The sequence below is a fragment of the Macadamia integrifolia genome, chromosome 13, assembly GCF_013358625.1.
Source record: "Macadamia integrifolia cultivar HAES 741 chromosome 13, SCU_Mint_v3, whole genome shotgun sequence".
In the NCBI taxonomy this organism is placed as follows: Eukaryota; Viridiplantae; Streptophyta; class Magnoliopsida; order Proteales; family Proteaceae; genus Macadamia; species Macadamia integrifolia.
In genome coordinates, this window is record NC_056569.1 from 20,123,443 (window position 1) to 20,141,270 (window position 17,828).

General features: G+C 36.3%; 1 protein-coding gene and 1 non-coding gene across 2 annotated transcripts; both read right to left on the minus strand.

Annotated features, from left to right (window-relative positions):
* Positions 1–4,027: 4,027 nt before the first annotated feature.
* LOC122059289 (organelle RRM domain-containing protein 2, mitochondrial) lies at positions 4,028–8,534 on the minus strand. The gene is made up of 4 exons (XM_042621997.1): positions 8,279–8,534; positions 5,506–5,574; positions 5,323–5,429; positions 4,028–4,391 (listed from the first exon to the last, which is right to left on the minus strand). The coding sequence occupies exons 1-4, from the start codon at positions 8,415–8,417 to the stop codon at positions 4,287–4,289; spliced, it is 420 nt and encodes a 139-aa protein (XP_042477931.1). The 5' UTR covers positions 8,418–8,534; the 3' UTR covers positions 4,028–4,286.
* A 7,986-nt stretch (positions 8,535–16,520) lies between these two features.
* Positions 16,521–16,627, minus strand: LOC122060263. Its single transcript, XR_006134293.1, has one exon. It is a non-coding gene; the product is annotated as a small nucleolar RNA R71 (small nucleolar RNA).
* Between the last annotated feature and the right edge of the window lie 1,201 nt (positions 16,628–17,828).

The following is a 17,828-nucleotide window of genomic DNA, read 5'->3' on the forward strand; positions in this document are numbered from 1 at the left end:
TAAATATTCAAGTGGGCCCACTTCCAGTTGGCTTGGTTCTCTTGGGCCCATCGGCCCAACCATTACACATGGAGCCCATAATGGATTTTTTTTTTTTAATGTAAAACTCACTTATTTTTCTTCACTTTTTGTTATTTTCACTTCTCTCTTGCATTAACTTGATCTCATTTTATTCTACCAATGGAAAATAGTAAGCTACAGTTGGTTGGTAAGGAAGTGAGTTAAAACAGCTAAAGTGAATTAAAATCAACAAAATTTCCACTTTACACTTCATTGAAAAGTTTCCTATTTTTCATTTTCATTTCACCTCCTCAGTTTACAAATTAAAATTTAATTTTGCATCACTCCAGTTCTAACAAAACCTGGCCTTCAATACACTTCTAACAAAAAAAAAAAAGCCTCAAGGATCCATTCTTCTGTCATGGAACTTCCATTTGATGATGCACATTATCAACTTTATAGTAAGGAAAATTTAAGTTCCCCATCCACTCACAAAACCAATCATTGGTTCTCTTGCATTGTATTGATTCTGAGAATGGAGCATTAAAATTATTTTTAGATTCCAAAATTCATGTGAAAGTAACCTACTGAGAAGGGAAAGCTTGCAGAAGCCAAGGAGGAATTGAAAAGAGCTAAAATCCTAAAAATGCAACTTGAGGAACAGAAGTTATTAGTTGAGGCTGATGATTCCCATGATCAGTTATCTTCTTTGATCCATAGCATGGATGATGAACAACCAGAATGATTTCTCAATTGGGTTTGAGTAGAGTCTTCGTTATGGATTTAATGACCTCGTTGACATTCCTGATAATATTAGTCTGGATGGTAATTTCAAGGTGGCAGATGAGGATATGGATGATCCAGCAATGGTTGCAGCCTTGAAATCTTTACATGGGACAGAAGACTATGAACCCCCTGAAGATACTGTGCCACAGACTACTCTGAGGAAAAGGGAAGTCTTGCAAAATGAAGTTCTTTCTCTGGAAAGAGAAGCACTCAGCCTAAACAGGTAGGTATGTAGCAGAAGCAATGATACAGTTTCAAGAACATATGCAAAAGGTTTCAAATTTGGAAAAGTAAAATTCTATCTTTTGCTGGTCGCCTTGAACTCATTATATCAGTTATGCAAAACTCCTATATCTTCTGGACTGAGGTTTTTGGAGTTTCTGCTTCTATCTCTACAAAGATCGAATTTCTTATGACTTCCTTCCTTTGAAAAGGTCAGGATAGTGTAAATTTTCTCCATCCCATTAGTTGGGGTAATGTCTGTCTTCCAAAAAGGGAAGGGGGTTTTGGTCTTCGTAGAGTTAAAGAGTGTAATATTTCAGGAATTGTTAAGCTTATCTAGAATATTTCCTCTCGTAAGAAGAGCATTTGGGTTGATTGGGTGTATTCTAGATACCTCAAGTCTGACTCGATTTGAATTGCCCCTTATCCTTTGGATATTTCTTGGGTCTGGAGGAAAATTCTTAAATATAAGCATTTTGTGTCTGAAAAAATTCGATATTCTATTGACGATGGCTTTAACACATTTCATTGGCTTGACAATTGGCATCTTGATGATGTTCTTATTTTAAAATATGGTAACAGAATCAGATATGATACTGGTTCGGATAGGTTTATTAAGGTTTCCTCTATCTTGAGAAATGAGAATTGGCTTTCTGACCCTGGTAATTCTCTCTCTCTCATAGAGGTTTGGAAGAAACTCCCCAATATTCGTTTTAGGCCTAAGGGTAGTGGGGATTTAGTTCAATGTGATAACTCTACTAATAAATTCACCAGTTCTACTGCTTGGAATCTGGTGCACATTAGAGCTCCTGTTGTTCCATGGTTTAATTCTTCCATTCCTAGGCATTCCTTTACTGCTTGGAGGGCTATGACTAAATCTCTCCCCACTCAGGAGTTTCTTCTTCAAAGAAATATATCAATTCCCAATTGCTACCTTTGTTGGAACTCCACAGAAAGTGTGAATCATCTTTTTTTCTCCGTTCCCTTTTCCAAGTCTGTTTGGAATGATATTTTCGGGAAATGTTGGCCTCCCTAGGGTTATCTTTTCTTTTGACAGAGAATGGAAGTGGATCTTAAAATAATTCAATGGCAAAACTTCTTATGATATTGTTGGTAAGTTGGCTTTTTGTGCAAGAGTTCACCATATTTGGTGGGAAAGAAATAAAAGGAGATTGACTTTCTCTTCCCGTTCTATTGATCAAATATGGAATGCAATCACCTTCGAGGTGAGGAATAAAATCCTTTATAGATGTGCCAAGTACCCAGATTCTTTTAGAAATAAGCACCTTACTTTGGCTTGGGATCTTCCACTTGTCTCCCCTTCCCTCTAATTTTGATGAAGCCTATTTTCTTTTGTTTCTCCCCTCCCCCTTCTTTTAGTGTAGTATTCTTTTTTTGATGTGTAATTTGCCCCCATCCTTAGTTTTCTTGTATCCCCCTTGATGGTTGTTTTGTCCCCTCCCCCTTGGTTCTTCATTCGTTTGGCCTTGGCCATTGGATAACCTATGTCTTGGCTCTGTATTTCTTTTTTCTTTTCTAATATATTTTCATTCACCAAAAAAAAAAAAAACATATGCAAAAGGGCTCAAATTCTAAAAATGCCGAAAATTCATTGAAAACAATTGTGGATGATGTGGGAACCAAGTTTTTTCACTTGATACAGATCCTAAATTTCCTTGAGAAGGGAAGGACAACTAGATGAGGCTGAAGATGAGTTGAAAGGAATCCTTGAGTAGCAACTTGAAGAGATGGAGGGTGCATCGAAAGTGTGGTCCAGTAAGATGAATGTTGGTGGCAAGGACTCTGAACCTGCACACAAACATAAAGATATTTCTACAACTCTGGTTCTTGGTTGAAACCCCAAGGGGATAGCTGAGCTGGCAAGGGACCTTCGCCTCAGGAAGCGTGTGGTTCTGAGTTCGACTCCTCTTATCTCATTGGGCCACTCACACGGGGTGTTTAGTGCTCTTTACTGCCTTCGGTGAAAGTTAAATGGTTCTCATTCAACCTTGGTATGACTCGGTCCATGCGGTTGTGGAGTCAGTATGAGCCTACAGGACTAAGTAATACATGCCTTGTCTGAGATCTCTGTTGTGGCACCAAGGAGAAGTAAGCTGAAAATTCAAAGGGAACTCTTAAGCTTGGAAGAAAGGCCTCACCCTTAGACGACAAGAAAAGAGTGAGGCTGAAGAAGTCCTGAGGATGGCGAAGGCATTATAGGCCTAAATTGAAGAGATGACAGTTCAAAAGGAAGACCTGGTCAACTCTGGGAAGGGTAAGGAGCAGGATGGTCTGGTTTCTTTGGCTGTGCAAGCTCAAGACCAAAATATAAAAGCAGAGGAAGTGAATAGAGTAATTGAGTCAGAAAAGGGTAAAAAATTTGAAGTAGGTGAGTTGCCAAATCGTTTTGGTTGGAACTGAGTTGTCTGGCTAATGAGAAACTGACAGAACACTAGTCTCCATTTCCTCAGTCAAGCATATCTGTAAAACCAGTGGATTTCCATTTCCTCAGAACACTAGTCTCCATAACTGGGGAAGACTGGAAGATTAAGGAACTCATAGTGGCAACATTTTGGTACTTTTCTGATCGACCTACGCAGTTGAGAACTTTTAAGAGTATTGATAAGGAAATTGGAAGCAGGGGTGCAACTGATTCAGAGATGAGAGAAAAATCAGTTCCTCCAAGACCAACCCATGAAGGCATGAAGTGAAGTCTACTCTTGAGCCCAATTCTTATGACAATGGAAGTCAGCTGCAACAAGAGATAGCAGAAGCTCCAGATAAACTTGCAGCAGGCCAAGCACTTGGAGAAGATTCTAAAGGAGGAGCCAGGCTGCTGCAGGTCCTGGTCCATCACTTTCTACTTCCAATGATGTTTCTGTTTGAGCAAGAAGAGCACAAGAAATCAAGTCAAGGTCCAAAAGCTATATCAGGTCGTGAACGTTTTTCGCTTGCCTATGCAGTTTCTGCCTGGAAACAAATTGAGTGATGGGAGAAACCTTTGAACCAGCTGGTCCTCTTTTGAAGAAGAAGAAGAAAAATAACATTAATAAATAGCAAATACAGTTCCACAAGATACAGTTTTATGTTCAAAACTACTCTCACAAACCACCCTTCCAATCCTAGTAGTTTTCTCATTCAGTTCAATCCATTCAGTGTTCAGAGCCAATCAGCAGGAGATACTATGCCAGATGATAGTAAACAATTGAGCTCTCTTAATGCAAAATAGAGAACTTCAATATAATGGGGATGATAAGCTTGCCCATTTTCAATTTGAGTCAATGACGTCCAAATGGAGGAAATCCAGCTTTCTCTGAAGACGGCGGTGAAGGTGGTTCTCTGGGCCTTGCATACTCAGCAAAAATAACCCATCCATCCAGAAACTACGCAACCCAAATACCAAAACAGTGATAATTGATTATTGTTAGTATATCAGTACAACATTGTGAAATTATTCAATATGGTAATGATAAAACTGCATCACATCACTAAGATCAACTTAAGATGGCTTGACTTTCGTAAGATGCCATTTTAAATAGGACATGGTTAGGATTAGGCCTCTAGACACCCAATCCAATTCTCACCGGACAGCTGCTTTTAACGCATATACATGTTCGAATATAAACTTGACTGGCTGACGGACGAATTGGATTAAAGATATGCAGTATCCATATCTTACTCCCATAAACTGCTCCAGTTAAAATTGTGTTTTCAATTAATGTCTTTAATGTTACTAAGAGCACCAAACCACATTTCGTTGGGCTCAGGTTGATCATACAGCAGAAGTTTTATTACAACTACAATTTGCATCAATTATACAAATGCTATCAGCTTTACACACTAATATTGTTTAATGTCAATCAACAAGATTTCTACAATTGTTTGTAATTGTCCCAGTACTTCAACAGCTACATTAACAATTAACAGGCTATTGAAAAAGATTGTTTTAACCTTTTTTCTTCTCTCTCTGTGAACAAATGTTCATAAATTTTGCTCCTTATTAAAGACCTTTTAGGAGGCATTTCATTCATTATTTTTCCAAATGGGTTTCTGAAATTCAAACTTTGACTCCTATAGTTAAAAGTAAAGGTCAAAGAGGAAACATGATCTAAAGATCCCCAAAATCCCTTCGTTAATCATGTGATCAGATTAAAGAAACATACTAAATCGTGTTCACCCATTGCATATATATATAATAATTTTTTTTTCTTCACACCTAACATATAACTTGACTTGTACGCTAATGAAAAATCAAAAGAATGATCATATGCTCTCATCTCCATCAGTGAAGTTGATGTTTTGGGGTTAGCTCACCTTGCCATCCATGCCTTTTATACCTTCTGCAGCATCTTCCAAAGTGGCATACAATACAAAACCAAAACCCTTGGAATATCCGGAGACACGATCCGTCACAACTCTAGCTGCAAATAACAGATTGCTTGAAGCACAACATTTTATCGGGCAATCTCAAGAATTCTTTTGGAACCAAAAACTAACCATTAACCACTTGACCAAATTTTGAGAAGGCTTCTCTAAGTCCTTCAGTAGTAGTACGTTTGCTAAGGCCTGCAGGAGCATCATTGATGAAGTTAGGAAAAAGGGAGGGGGAGGGGGGTTAAATCACTTGATAAATTAAAAGCTTTCCGTAAATGGGAGAAGGGGAAAAAGGACATGTCTTTCACCCTTTCAAACATTAACAAGACATCACATTAACATTTCCATGTCATCACAAATAATTAGAACATGAGAATCATAAATCCTGAAAGAGCAAGTTGATGATGGACTGGCCACCCAAAAAGAATGTACATCAAAAAGAGTGGAGTAAACAAAGAATAAGCCTGAATAAGAATTATCCCAGATGGATTAGGAGAGAGAAAAGTAGCTCTTTAAGATAAAATAGAAATCACAATAGCATTAGAATTGCAGAAAGGTGGAAATTTTCTGACTTGGTGGGTTAAAGCATATGAAGGCCAAAGAAATAGATTTTAAGGATTCCAGCTTGAATCGTGAGAGCAGTGAGAGAAAGTAAACAGCTGATCTGATGTGCTGACTATATTCATCGAGTAGCCGAATGTAGTGGGGAAAGGGGAGGCTAAATGGTAGGCAATTAATGGTTGGATGGAGAATTCTATTATCTACACAGCAACTCTGCAAACAGGAGATTGATTGGCAGTATGGAATTTAGGTTGGGGATTTGAAAAGATGAGAAGTGAATAAAAAGAGCATGTTTTGGAGATGGTCTTGTGGTATGTTCAAAGAAAAGTAGAGAGGAGACAAGCTAGTAGTGGAGGCTGGTATCTTCCATGCTCAAAATTACTGAGTAGAACAATATCTCTCAGAAATCCATCCAGTGTGTTGCTGGAGTCCCCCCCCCCCCCCCCCCCTAGACACACAACATAGAATCCCGAACCCACATTGCTGAGAAGAGATAGCAATTAGCTGCAAAATCCAATTTCATCCAATTGAGAAAATAAGATTGTCTACTACATATAGACCTCTTATGATACGTCAATACCAACTCCTAATAAAAAAAACTGATCATCTTAAAGTATAGTTAAAAAAATGTCAAACTAGAAAAACTTCTAATTAAATGTACACAGGTTTCTAAATAAATATTCCCATTACAAATGGGACCTTTTCTGGAAAATCCAACCAAAAACCCACTAAGCCCATGCCCATATTATTACAAAATGACTTGTAAAATCTACAGTACTCTTTTAAAGAGCTCTCCACCAACCCAACCAAATCAAATAACTGTTTTACCCAACAGACTACAGACCAAAGGGGGGCGGGGGGAGACCAAAAAAGGAAAAAAAAAGCAGTTAATAATGACAACAATGTTTTGTTAGCTGAATCCCCAACGGCCCCAACATAAAATACGTTTTAACAGAACAACAAAGTCAAGATCCTGAAATGGTTAACCCTCATGAGTTGTCAACTAGTCGAACCTAGTGAGCCAACTAATGTTGTTTTCTAGTCACAAGTAGGCAAACAACTTGATGGTACCGACCATAGTTATCAATTCGGCCGAATAATTCGCGAATTATTCGGCCGAACTGAATTTTTTCGAATTTTATAAAAAATTCGGACCGAATCTGAATTAAAAATAAAATTCTTTAAAATTCGCGACTTTTTCAAAACTGACTATAAATCGCGAATAATTCGGACCGAATCCGAATTAAACCGAATTATTCGGTCCATTTAAACATTATTTAAAAAAAAAAAAAAAAAAAAAAAAAAAAAAAAATAAAAAAACAATTTAAAAAAAAAAAAAACCCCAATAAGATTTTTTGACCGCTTTTTTGACCGAATCCTTAAATTAATCGTCCGAATTATTCCGAATAATTCTCCGTCCGAATAATTCCCGAATCCGAATTTGCTAACTATGGTACCGACAAACTCATGCATGAGTCAGTCAGCCAGTCCAGTAGTCCCTATCCTAAAATTCCTAGGTGCCTTGACAACACTAAGTACATAAATCTGAGACACCCAGTGACGAAGGCAATAGTCAGAGATATGGATAAAGTCAATGTCAAGTGAGGTCTATCTCCATCCACTCTGCAACTAGGAGTGGAGTTGCCAAAGATATCAAACAACCACTCCACACAGGGCTTTTAGAGTAAAGGGAGTACTTCTGTTTCCTATTGGGGTTATGAAGCATCATTATAAATTATGAGATTTTTGTCCTGAATTATACTGGGATTCTAGTTCAATTGATTTCAGCCGACCATGACCAACAGCAGAACACTGCTAAAGAAATAAACTGGTAGTTCTATGCAATCCAATCAAACTGACTTGGCATAATCCAGCAGTTTATGTCCCAAAACATTAAAATGAGTGAATGAGTCGCATACAAATGCATAGTAGATGCTTAAGTCAACTAACCACATAGGCGTGAATAGTAAATGCCTGGCTCAACTAACCCTTATCTCAACTCTTGGAGTCGGTCAGGAATCGTAATCATCCATTTCATTCCATACATACATGGCTTAGCAATTAGCAATGACAATTAATCAGCTCCGGAAGTTCAGGGGAAAAATATACAAGCTGATTCTTTCAGGACCAGATCAACATACGATACTGGGGAAAAAAAAAAAAAACACGAAAAGCTAAATGGACACGAGCAATATTTATCGCGTATTTGGAACTGTAATTCAATTTCAACAAAAAAATTCAGGGAGACCAGAAAATGACCCTGAATAAATTCAAATCGAATGGAAATGAAAAGAAATAGTGAAGCACAGTTAGGGGAAGAATGAGAGGGACGTGCCTGAGACGAAGAGGTTCGTGGACGGCTCGGCCGGCGGAGGAGCTGTATTTGCAGCGTTGCTGGACGGAGGAGGGAAAGCGAAGCTCGAGAATAGTTTTCTAAGTCCACGAGGTGCCGCCGCAGCTGCTCTCATCGCCATGACTCCTTCTCTGATTCCTTGCTCCGACCTCTCAGGCTTTCACTCTCTCCTTCCCACAATGAAGCTCAACCCAAGTTGGGATTTTTCACCGTCGGAGAAAGAGTAGGAGAGCATAAACCTCTTTGCTCTTTATATGGTGAGAAAAGAGGAAGGATTTGAAAATAGTCGATACCAAATTACTCATGTACCCTTTATTTCTAGGTTTAATTTGATCAAACTGGTAGTAAAAAGACGAAAGAACCCCTGATGCCCGAAGTTGCGAAACGTGCGGTATAAGTGGGCCTGAGCCGTATTTTGGATGCTGACGTGGGCAACAGACAATTGGCCGAAAATGGATCTTTGCTGTCCCTTTAGCATTGTCCTTCCAATACGGAGATCGGAGGGTTGTTTTTTTTGTTTTTTTTTTTAATTGAAAAACAAATTTATTAGAGAAAGTCAAGGGAGGAGAAATTCCTTCCGTGAGGTGTTGGTGGGCACCAACATGAGCTACCATACAATTGGAAGAAAAAAGATATATTCTTCCATTTGCCATATTGGAAGGATAATCTAATTCATCGCAATCTCGATGCAATGCATATAGAGAAGAATGTGTGCAATAGCATCATTGAAATAGTGTTGGATTTAGAGGATAAAACAAAGGATACCAGTCTAGACATGAAGGAAATGAACTTACGATCATCTCTGCATCCACAGATGATTGAGGGGGAAGAAGAAAACAATTACTCCTCTTGCATGCTACACATTGTGTAAGGAAGACAAAAAGTTGTTCTGCAAAGCTTTAAAGGCAGTGAAGGTCCCTGATTATGCTAAAAATATTTTAAGGATTAAAGAGTCATGATTGTCATATTTTAATGCAACAATTACTTGCTTTGGCACTACGTTGTATTTTACCGAAGAATATTAGGTCTGTTATGATTTTATTGTGTTCGTTCTTTATGTTCTATAGTAGCACGAGCAGAGGATTTTTATAAACTTAAAGCAAGTATAACAGAAACACTGCCATCTTGAGAGACTGTTCCCACCTGCATTGTTCGATATTATGGTTCATTGACTAATTCATTTACCATATGAGGTAAAACTAGGTGGACCAGCATTATAGGTGGATGTATCCTTTCGAAAGGTTAGTGTTTATTTTCAATTCAATTAAATATCTTTTATTAGGTGATAGAAAAAGTCTTAAATTTAGAAATCTTTGTTGAACCCAATTAGGTTCATGAAGACATTGAAGGGGTAATCCAAGTTGGCCAAAAGGCTCAATTGCAGAAGGATATATTGTCGATGAATGCCTAATATTTTGTTCAAGATATTTCAAAGGTGTAGAAACACAGGTCAATCAACCGAATAGGAATACTGGGTTCGGAGAGATGAGTGGACCCTCAAGAAAGGCTGAGCTAATTAGGCTTGAGATGAAATATAGAAATCAAGCCCACCAATATGTACTTTTCGATTACGATGCCCTTGAAGGATATTAGAAGTAAGTATCAAATTGAAAAATTTGATATGTGAACTTTTTATATGATTCAATACATATTAATAACCTAAAGTTTGCTTTCTTATTTTTTAGACATCATTTTGAAGAAATTAAAAGGGAACAAGGTCGTAAAGGCCGACAACAAAATAGACTAAAGGAGCATGCATCGTTCCCAACTTGGTTTGCGTGTCATATAAGTTTAAAATCGGTTTACAAAATGAGTTCAACACCCCTATCATAATAACATGTATACTTTGTATTGAATAGGTCAACAAGCTACGACAAAGCGGGTTCGAGGTGCTTGACAACAATAAATGGTTATCGAAAAGGCCTAATTGGGAGGCAAAAATATATAAATGATATATTATCAATGGCACCCGTTTTAACACTAAGGAATGTGAAGCTGATTTGCAAACTCAGAACAGTGGGGTCTTAGTGATGACAATAACGCCAAGCGTTAATGGTCATAGAGATCCTAGGCCCATCGAAGGAAATGTAGCTTATTATGGCATTTTAAAGGAAGTCATTGAGTTAGATTATTCTCTAAATCTTAAAATAGTGTTATTTTGATGTGACTGGGCTGACACTAACAAGGTGGTGACCAAAGATGACTTCGAGTTTACACTTGTAAACTTTAATCATTTAAAGCATACTCGGGTAAATGAAATGGATGTATCATTTGTCTTCACTACACAAGCAAATTAGGTGTTTTATGTGCAAGAACCCTCAAAACCAGAATGGCAAATTGTTATAAGAATATTGATACGTGATAATTATATTATGGAGGGAGATGTGCCTGAAGACAATATTCAAAATTGGAAAGAGATATCACTTCAAAACATTGACAGTAGATGGGGAAAAGCTGGTGAAGATGATACCGATTTTTGTTTGATAAGATCAGACATGGAACGAACAATAGTGGATGCGGCATTAGAACTAATCAATGTTTTGCAAAGTTACACATAAATATTAGTCATTGGCTACAATTTTTTGTATATTTTCTTTTAAGGGTTTGTATCTGGTGAGCAATGAATTTGATACTAGCCGTAAACTCGGACGTCCTAAGTTTGACTCCCACTAGGCACACTTTGGGCCACTCACACGGGGGTGGTTAGTGCTCTTCACTGCTTTCAGTGAAAGTTGAATGGTTCTCATTCAACCCCGGAATAACCCGGTCTATGCGATTGTGGGGTCAGTATGGGACCACGGGACTAGTTAGGCCGAAGGCCTAAATACCTGTCTATAGAAAAAAAAATTAGTATTTTATTCAAAGTAAGAAAATCAATTAAATGCTAACACTAATAGTGGATGGACAATAGTACTTACTATTCAAGAGATGTTGTTTTATGGCAGTTGTAGAAAATGGATAATAGTCATGTGGACGTTGCTTCTATGAGTGCAGTTGCATCAGGAATGGCCATTCTATTTTTTATTATCATGTATTGACATATTTAGTTGAATTTATGATAATGTATTCATTATTTTTTTTTATAACTAAATTTATTTATTTTATATTGTAAACTATCATTTTACATGTAGACAATCGTCGTAAGAAACGTGGTCGGTCAAGGGGATTGGCTACAACTTCTTTGCCAAGTGGCCAAAAGGTAAAAAGGACCAATCATTATCACCAAAGGGTTTCTAAGGAGGCATTACAGTTACTTACGTGGATGGGCACACACGTAAGAACACCTACCATGATGCCACTCAATTATAGGGAATGGCGGAAAGTTCCTCAACACTATAAGGAATCAATTTGGGAAAAAGTTAAGGGAGGGTGACACCAACATTAACATTTTTAATATATGATTTTTGAATGTTTTTTTTTTATAATTAATATAATACATTGTTCTGTAGGACTATTATGAAATTGAAATTTCAGGAAAAAAATGGGTTGAAAGAAAAATGGGTATCCAATGGAACAACTTCAGGCTTGAATTAAAAGAAATATATGATAAATCAACAACGATTGGTGAGTGCTTTGCGAAACGTGATGTCCGTGTTCCATTGGATCAATGGAAATACCTTATAAATATGTGGAGTGATGTGAAGCATAAGTTAATGATGCCTATGCAAATCTATTACATGTTTTTGGTATTTGCTTTTCCAATATTGTATGATTTGTGTTTTCACTATGTAGGAAATTTGTTCGCGGAATAAAGAGAATAGAAAAAATCAGAAAATGAATCACACTGTGGGCTGACAAAGTTTTGTCCAAGTTTATGATGAAAGTATTAGTTTTGTGTCTTGTGAACTACACTTCATTGGATAATTTGAAGAACTCATGATGGATTATTTGAAGAACCCATGATGGTATATCCTAAATTTTTTGTTCTTTGTTTTATTTGATCAGTTTCAGGAGACTATGAGGAACTGTTAAAGATCGATTTTTACAGGATAACACATGTGAAAAAGAACTTAGAACCGGTTGATGAAGAATCAGGAAAAAGTTGGTATATATTTTGTTTTTTATTCATAGTTACTAAGTCCTTGATCATTGTTGGTAACTTGCTCAGTTTGCGATAATTTGTAGAAAGAGATGGAAGATAAGTTAGTGGTGATGCCAGTAGAATTATAAAAAAAAAATAAAGAGACTCATGAATCCATATGGAGACAATCACTTGGTGAGGAATCCCATGGCCGAGTGCGCTTAGTTGGAGTTGGGGTAAGCTCAAAAGACCTTGATTCGTCGAAAAATAATGTCGTACTCAACCGGAAGAACAAGAAATTGCAAAATAAAGTGGAGATGCTAGAGAAGAAGATGAAATTAGAAAAGAAAAAGAATGAAGATGTGACTAGCAGTATGCAATCTCAAATTGAAAAATTTACCCAACTCTTCATGAATAGAAGCTCATAGGATTCAATTAATCTAGGTAAAGATTAGCTCTTCTGAGTTTTGATGTTAGAGACTATAGTTTTATCATAAGATTGTGATCATCTTCTGTTTTGAAAAACCATGAAGTAACTAATGGAGAATTCAACTTCTATATGAATCTTATACATTTTCGACTGTTGGGTAAGATAATTCTTCCTCTTATAAATGAAAGTATATATGTTAACACATTTTGTGTTATACATTCTGTTGATTTAAAACTTGTCATGTGTGTTTTGGCTTGAATTTGTTTTTTGTTCATCTTCTTCTTCTTCCTATGTTGCTATAACCAAAACAGAGTTGGGCCCAAATAATGCATGAAAATTATGATGTTAAATTGCTCATGACTTTGCTTTCTGTTTTTTTTTTTTTTTTTTTTTAAAAAAGATTTATGTTTCCCTCATCTTATACATTTCTATCAACTCCTTCATAGCTATTAGCTTTTGAATCTTGAAAAAATTGTTGTGACTATTTTAAAATTTTCTCTTAACTATTCTCATCTAGTTGATGAAGAGGCATTTTTTTGTTCTAGAGACCCCATATACCTCTTGAATCCAGCCATTCAAAGAAGACTCAAGGAGCTTCCACATGTTCCCTATAAAAAAATAAATCAATCCAGCCATTATAAGATTCAGATCGGATTTGGGTATGATCCCATGAATAAAGACTACAAGGTTGTTATGCTTATATACTCTTATATTAAGTTCTGTTTCTATGATGTCTAGGTGTACTCTTTGAATTCCTATAACTGGAGAAAACGTAGAGATCATATCACATACACAAAAGATCTAGACCTCTCCAATTCAGGGATGCCGATTGTCAATGCTACTATTCATTGGATTGTATCTAGCATTAATGTATTATTGTCTTTTATCTATTCTCTTGATTTAGTACGTGAGGTGTTTAAAGAGTTACCTCTGCCTACTGGAATGAGAAAAGGATATTACAAAAATATTATTATGATGATTGAAGGATACCTTTCTCTTTTTTGTAATTATAATTTATTTAGTTGTGAGATATGGGTGATGAAGGAATATGGCTGATGAGCACATTTATGTGTGAAATATAGGGTAGTAAAATATGCATTTTATATATTTAGAATGGAGTTACCTTGGGTTTTACTCTCTTTTTGCAGGTTTTGTATTTTAAAGGCTTTAAGCATATTGGGCGTCATATCTCTCCAACAACAACTACCTAGTGTAGGTGAACTATGGTGTGCAAAATTTCCTTGCTCACCAAGAGGTCTCAAGTTTGAATCTCATGGTTGTCTTTTTTTTTGAGAATTTTGTTGAAGATTTTCTGTTTTTCACTCACTTAAAGCACTAAGGGCATGGAGGATATTTTTACATCAAATTATAAGCAAGAAAAATCGTGGAAGGGGTTTCTTGCGCAAGAAGAATAAAAAAAAGGGAGAAATAAATCTTGTCCAAATATTCTCTCTCCTCCACATCATCACCATCATCACCAGAAGGATTTTCACATCAAATTAGAAGCAAGGAAAATCGTGGGAGGGGTTTCTTGCACAAAAATAAAAAATGAAAAAATGAAAAAAAAAAGAAGAAATAAATCTTGTCCAAATCTTTTCTCTCCTCCACATCATCTCTAGAAGATTGTCCAAATCACACAAAGCAAGACGGAAAATCATCCAAGGGAAAGAAAAAAAATAGGCCAACAAGGGTCGTGCGCAAGATTTAAAGAGAGGGCAAAAAAGAAGAGAAAAATAAATAAAAAAAGAAAAGAAACTAAGTAAAAAAAAATTATAGGAAAATTTTTCAAATTTATTTATGAAATTTGTTACCCTACCTCCCCATTACCTATAAATACAATTCATGTAAGAGGAGGGGGGACACTTCATTCTTCTTCTAGGGTTTTTTTTTAGTTGCTCTCTCTCTCTCTCTCTCTCTCTCTCTCTCTCTCTCTCTCTCTCTCACTCTTTAGTTTTAGTTCTTCTTTATTTTTGTTTTAATCACTTTTGTAATAGTTTTTTTATTTCAATTAATACAAGCACTCTTTTATTTTTATTCAGCATTTTATGTTTATGATTTATGCAATTGAGTTGTTATTTTTAAAGTTATAGTTCTATGCTTAGATCTAGGTGACAAGATCATGAGTCGTGGAGCATCTTCTTTTTTCAAGTTCATTTTTTTTTTTTCATGATTTGTTTTCTCCAGGCCTAGAAATTTCAGATTTGATTCATTATAGATCTAGTTTTTAGGATTGACAGTATCTCAAATCACCCAAGCTTTCAAGTTCAAGCATTGATTCAGGTAGGTAGGCTTCTTCAATAGTCTTCTCTCCCCCTCCCTCTCATTCCCTCTTTTGACTACCTTTTTTTTTTTTAATTTAGGATTTTAATTTCAATCATTACAGTATTGCTTTCTCTTTCCCCCAATGTTCATGGTTACTGTATGTGTTGGTTTGCCCCTTCTAGCCATAGAACTATCATTTTATTGTTTTTATTTTAATTGTCTCACTTTCCCTAAAGCCAAGTAGAGTAACCCTTGTAAGAGTGACTCTCTTGTCAAGTAGGGAAGCTCTTATTATGATGCATCCCTCGGGCTAAGTAGAGAAACCTACTTGTGAGCCTCTCTAGCTTTATCCCCTTTATTTTATTTTATTTTTATTTTAACATTTTTTTCCTTCATTGTTTTTTAATTGCGTGGAGTGTTTATTTTTAGTTATTTATTTATTTAATTATAATTGCGTGGCTTGCGTATTTAAATTCTTAGATGACGAATGGTTAGGACGTTATTTTAGATACATATGTTTAGGACGGTAATTAGAATTAGATCACAACCATTAATCGGTTCACTTTCGTATTATTAAAAGAAGCAAAAAAATAAAGTGGCTGCTCTTACTATGTTCGACCTGTAGCTACACTGATCTCTACGCTTACAGTTACATTTTAAATCCTAAAAAGTTCTTGGAGCCGTTGTCGAGAGACAGTTCCATGTTATTTTTCACTTTCTTTTAGTAAATCGGAGTGCTTTGTTTGCTTTGTTTTGTTTTTCTTTTCCTTTTATTGAATTCTTAAGAAGAACAACTTGCAATAATAGTTGTATCGGTGCAGGTCGCCATGCTTCACAATATGATAAAGACAGGTTTTGCCCTGTAGTAGTATCTTAGGAATTGACCTGAGCAACCCCAGATCCCTGTCGGTAAGCTCCCAGAAAGCAAAAAAATAAAAATAAAAATAAAAAAATCATAAAGAAAAGATTTTTCTATCCATTCTTTTGTAGTTGTCTGACTTTAGTTGTGGGTAGTTTTCTATTACATGAGTGTTAGGTGGACGCGTAATACTAAGAATCGGTTAGAAATAAGAGATCCAATAAGTAGTGATCACATACGTTTACTCTCTTTAAAACCTTTTAATATGGGAGACCAACATCAAAACCCTTCACCTAAATCTCTAAAAAATAGGTTCTACCCTGCTAGAATAGCCCAACCTTCCTACATAATTCTACCACAAGCCCAAGGTAATAATTTTGAACTCAAATCTCAATACATTACTATGTTGCCCCACTTTCATGGGCTGACCTTTGAGGATGCATACTTATTTATAAGGGAATTTGAAGAGGTATGTGTTCTAATTAAGTACCAACAGCTTTCTGATGATGCTATTAAGCTTAGGTTCATCACGTTTGCATTAAAAGACCAAGCTAAGAAGTGGTTGTATGGGTTACTCACAAATTCCATAACCTCATGGGAACAATTCACAGTTATCTTCCTTAAGAATTTTTTTCCAACTCACAAGATCAATAAACTTAGAAGTGATATTCTTCAGTTTAGGCAAAAGCCTAATGAGTCATTTTTCAAACTTATGGAGAGATTCAAGGATCTACTCCAAGAATGCCCTCACTATGGCCTAAACCTATGGCATTTATGTTACATAATTTATGAGAGTATTAATTACCCAACTAAACAAATGATAGAGTTTATGTGCCCTGAGGGATTCACATCCTTTACAGATGAAGGAAAGGTATGTGAATTCTTACTTGACTTAGTTGAAAAAACCCGTGAGTGGGAATCAACCCAAGGGAGTGAAAGAACCATAGGAGGGAAATGATATTTTATAAATGTGATAGTATCCAAAGAAACCCATTTGGATGGCCTAATCAAGATGATTGAGACTATTGTTCATAGAGAGCCATCATCAGTTAATTTGGTTAAGATTTGTGCTTGTGCCAGTCCCCTGGACATGTCCTAGAAGAATGCTCCAACACCTCTGGTGGCACTTCTAATGATAATATTAATGTCTTATACCAGAATAATCCATATAGTAACACCTACAATCCAAGATGGAGAAATCACTCAAATTTCTCCTGGAATCGGGGCAACCAAGCAGGACCTTTCAATTTCCATAATCAAGGTCAACCTGGACCCCAAAGGCCTCCTTTTGTACAATAATATTTTTTTCAAAATACTTTTCCTAGGTCAAATGTAGGACTTCAGGCTAGTTTTCCTAGGGCCCCTCTCCTATCATCTTATCAACAACCCCCTGAGTTTACCAACATTAGAGAGGCAAGTAGAATAAGTGAATTAAAAAAAAATATGGCCCTCCTCATGACAGACCATCAAAATCTTACGAGAGAATTCACCCAAGTTATCTCAATTATGCGTAAGAGGGAGAATGAAACTTTACCCAGTCAACCGGAGCTTAACCCTAGGCATCATCAGAATGTTAGTTCACAAGCACCAACTAATGCACCACTGAATATAGTATAAGGTTAGACCCAACAAGGGCCTTCTAACCAATGTAATGTTGTTTATGCCCTTAAGAGTGGTAGAGAGTACCAACAGAGTGTTCCTAACTCTTCTCCATCATTTACTCATGTTAACTCTCATTCAGTTGAGGACACAAGTGTGTCTCTTATTCTAGATTCGTCTGATGAACCTAAAGATTCTTTTAAAACTAAAGATGATTTGGTTGAGAGAATCAAACATGATTCTTCTGAAAAAGGAAAAATCACTAACAGTCATTATGGTCCTCATGTCCCATTTCCTAATTGCTTGGTGAACAAAAAGAAGATTGATTCCATGGATAAAATTTTAGGAGTCTTCAAAAAAA